The sequence below is a fragment of the Arachis ipaensis genome, chromosome B03 (assembly GCF_000816755.2).
Source record: "Arachis ipaensis cultivar K30076 chromosome B03, Araip1.1, whole genome shotgun sequence".
Taxonomy (NCBI): Eukaryota; Viridiplantae; Streptophyta; class Magnoliopsida; order Fabales; family Fabaceae; genus Arachis; species Arachis ipaensis.
In genome coordinates this window covers 126293989-126297815 of record NC_029787.2, presented here as the reverse complement: position 1 = coordinate 126297815, position 3827 = coordinate 126293989, and the positions used below count along the sequence as shown (strand labels likewise).

Genomic DNA, 3827 nt, shown 5'->3' with positions numbered 1-3827 from the left:
TACCTATATTTTTCAAAATTTATAAATAAGAATTAATAAAATTTATTTATTAAAAGTAATTTAATATTTAGAGAAAAAGACAAATAGGTTCTTAACCTTTTGATCTGCAGATATTTAAGTCTTCAAGAATTTGAAAATACATTTAAGTTTCTGACATTTTCATAACCTAAACATATTGTCCTTTATGTTTACTTGGCTACTATCAGACTCAACAGAAAAATCAAATGTGACTTCCGTTTTATTGACCAGGTTGATATAGATGCACATGTGAGAGATTTTTTAAAATTGAACAAATTAGTCTCAGGAATTGATATATCCAGATTTTGAAGAGGTCAATAACTTAAATGTATTTTAAAATTTTTAGGGACTTAAATGTCCGTGGACTAAAAAATCAGAGATCGATTTGTCATTTTCTCTAGTATTTATATCGATTAAATGATGACAAAAAAATTCTAAAAATAATTGATCTCTAAGTTTCTCTTACACTCTGGATGAACATTATTCAAAAGGATCAGTTAAATGGACATTATTGTTGAGGTCATCAATCTCCCTGAAAACAAGCTATTTATATGAGATATTTTGCCATCCCCATTATTTTAATTAGATATTTTTACTATAAAAGAATGTATAGAGCTTTCAATGTTTTCTGCCCAAGCATTCTTATTTCATCACCACAAACAAGAAAAAGAAACAAACAATATAATGGGGCTACTTAGAGAGAACGGTAGAAGAGTGTGCTCACTACTCTGTTCAACAAAATGCAGGTCAAAATCGTCATTGCAAGAGAAATTGCTAGACGAAGAAAGACAGATGGCAAAGAAGCCTGGATGGAAAGCAATGCCTTATATCTTAGGTAAGCAATGCCTCATAAAATTTGTCACAGTTTTGATATGTCTCTATATTGATAAAGATACATAATCTGAAATTAATATAGTTAGCATTATTACTGACATATGTGTATGTGTGTATAGGGAATGACACTGTTGAGAGGTTGGCAACATTTGGAATGCAAGCAAACCTGACAATATATTTGATGAAAGTTTATAACATGGATCAAGTGTTTGCTGCAAACATCATTAACAATTGGTATGCCATCACCAATGTTCTTCCAGTCCTTGGTGGCTTTCTTGCTGATGCCTATTTAGGAAAATTCCCAACAATTGCCATTGCATCCTTTGCCAGTCTTACGGTATTTATTTATTTAATATTTACTAATTTACTATTATCATAATAATATAATATAAAAAATTTTATTCTTACATTATGATAGTAAATTTTGATTTTGATGCACATCATCTAATTTCATCCATTGTTTTAAATGATTATACACTGATGGCGCATCAAAATTAAATTCACAATAATATATAATTTTTGTCGATTCAAATTTTCTACATCCGTCGCTAATTATAAGATTTGGCGATAAAAATTGATTAGGGCATGGTGGTAGTAATGCTAACAACATGGGTGCCACACATTCATCCAACAACATGCACTCTCCAACAACAACTCGATGGTGTTTGCAAAGGGCACACAACATTGCAACTAACCGTCCTACTCATAGGCCTATTCCTCCTGTCGATAGGAACAGGAGGAATCAGGCCTTGCAGCATTCCGTTCGCCATCGACCAATTCGACTTGACAACGGTCGATGGACGGCGCGGAACGACACGGTTCTTTAATGTGTATTACACCACACAAACATTGATCATGCTGATGAACCAGACTCTGTTGGTTTACATCATGGATTCTGTTAGTTGGACTCTTGGTTATGGTTTGCCAGTTATGTTTATGTTGGTTTCCATTTTTGTTTTCTTTGCGGGGACTAGGGTTTATGATTTTGTTAAGCCACAGGGAAGTATATTCTCTAAGATTGCTCAGGTGGTGGTTGCGGCGGTGCACAAGCGCCACCTTTCTTTGCCTCCTAATTTGGAAACTCAGGAAGCTTTTTATGATCGTCCGCTTCAGAACGATGGAGAACCAAACCTACCTCTTACATATAACTTCAGGTAGGTCAAATATTTTTTTTCCATGTTAATAAAAAAATATTTATTTTAAATTTTGAACTAATTTAACAACCCAATTTTAATTTTGAAGTTTGCCTTGGTATTAGTTGTGTGTTACATTATTTTTTTTTAAATATTATTCGTATACCAAAATCAACTAATATATTTATGTATAAATACATATGTAGTTTAATTTATTTTTAATATGTATTTATATTTCAACTTGTATTTTATATTGATGATTAACTTTAATAGCTAATTTTGATGTATACTTAGCATAAAATTAGAAAAAATTACTCTAATCCTAAATTGGTTTTAATTTGAGTTTGGATTTGGTCTAATTCTGTTTTTCATGCACATATACTCCAATCAACAATTGCTACTTATTAATATGACTCATCTATTCACTCAACAATTACTAATTAGATCTATACCATAATAATAATAATAATAATTCAGGGTTAGTTGCACATGCAATTGGTATTGTCATTGATTTGCTTTGAATTTGTTTCATTATTAGGTGGCTAAACAAGGCTGCTCTTATTGGTGGAGATGAAATGAACATGGATGAATCAAGAAGAGATCCATGGAGACTATGCAGCATCCAACAAGTAGAAGAGCTGAAATGCTTGCTCAAAATGATACCAATATGGATATCCACCATCATAATCTTCCTTCCAGTGGTACAACAATCAATATTCCCAGTCTCACAAGCCCTCAAAATGGACAGGCACCTATCACACAACTTTGAAATGCACCCTGCCTCAGTATCCGTCATAACAATGCTAACAATCGGCGTATGCCTCCCTATCTATGACCAACTCCTCGCGCCGGCCCTCGAGAAACTCACTAAACAAGAAGGAGGCCTCACGGTCCTCCAGAGAGTCTCGCTGGGACACGGCGCGGGGATATTGGCCATGATAGTAGCCGGATTTGTAGAAATCCGGAGGAGGCGTCTCGCGATAGCCCTAGACGCGCCGGACGGGGTTGCACCAATGTCAGTCCTGTGGCTTGCACCTCAATCAATGCTAATTGGATGCATTCATGTGTTCGGAGAAGTTGGCAACACTACATTTTTCAATAGAGAATCACCTGAGGGAATGAGAAGCATAAGCAACTCTTTGCTTTGTCTAAATTTGTCATTTACTAGTAACCTTAGCAATGTTATAATAAATGTTGTGCATAACTTCACTGGCAAGAAAGGAGGTCAACATGGTTGGCTTTATAGTGATATTAATAAGGGTAGGTTGGAGTATTTCTATTTCATCATTGCAGGGTTCATGATGTTGAATATGTGCTATTTCATCTTCTGTGCTCGTCGCTATACTTACAAAGTTACAAGGTCAATGTGAGAGGACCAAGAAAGAGAATTTAACAATCAACATAAACATATATGGTAGTGTGTGTTTGTTTAATTAAGTTTATCTTATTATATTATTATGCTTAATAATTAGTAGGCATTCACATGTGAGAATGTTCAATATGTATGTGTTCTCTATAAATTTTGAGTGGACTAATTTATGTAATAATAAAGTGCTCTTTTTTTATTAGGTGATACTACAATGAAGATTTTATATTTGTCTTTATGTGAATATATTTTTTTTTTATCTTTGGATGATGCATTGTATGGTTAGATTTTGATATTTATAAAAGTGTTATTTTTATTTAAAGTGTGGCTAAATAAATAAACCACACTTTTAAACAAAACATCTTCATAAGAAGATATTTTTGCCATCTTCATTTAAATAATTGCCTTTTTATTATTATACTTGAGATTTAAGGATTTTTTTGGGGTCATGCATAAAACTAAAAAGATCTTTTCGA

The 3827-nt window shown here is 33.2% G+C and overlaps 1 protein-coding gene across 1 annotated transcript in view; it reads left to right on the top strand.

Moving 5' to 3' along the window:
• LOC107633976 (putative protein NRT1/ PTR FAMILY 2.14) overlaps positions 1–3445 on the top strand; it is a 5651-nt gene extending 2206 nt beyond the window's left edge. Inside the window, exons 2-5 of the mRNA XM_016337563.2 lie at positions 765–853; positions 972–1189; positions 1435–2006; positions 2524–3445. Of these exons, the coding sequence (XP_016193049.2) occupies positions 765–853; positions 972–1189; positions 1435–2006; positions 2524–3355 (1711 nt within the window). The 3' untranslated portion in view covers positions 3356–3445. The remainder of the gene's footprint in view (positions 1–764; positions 854–971; positions 1190–1434; positions 2007–2523) is intronic.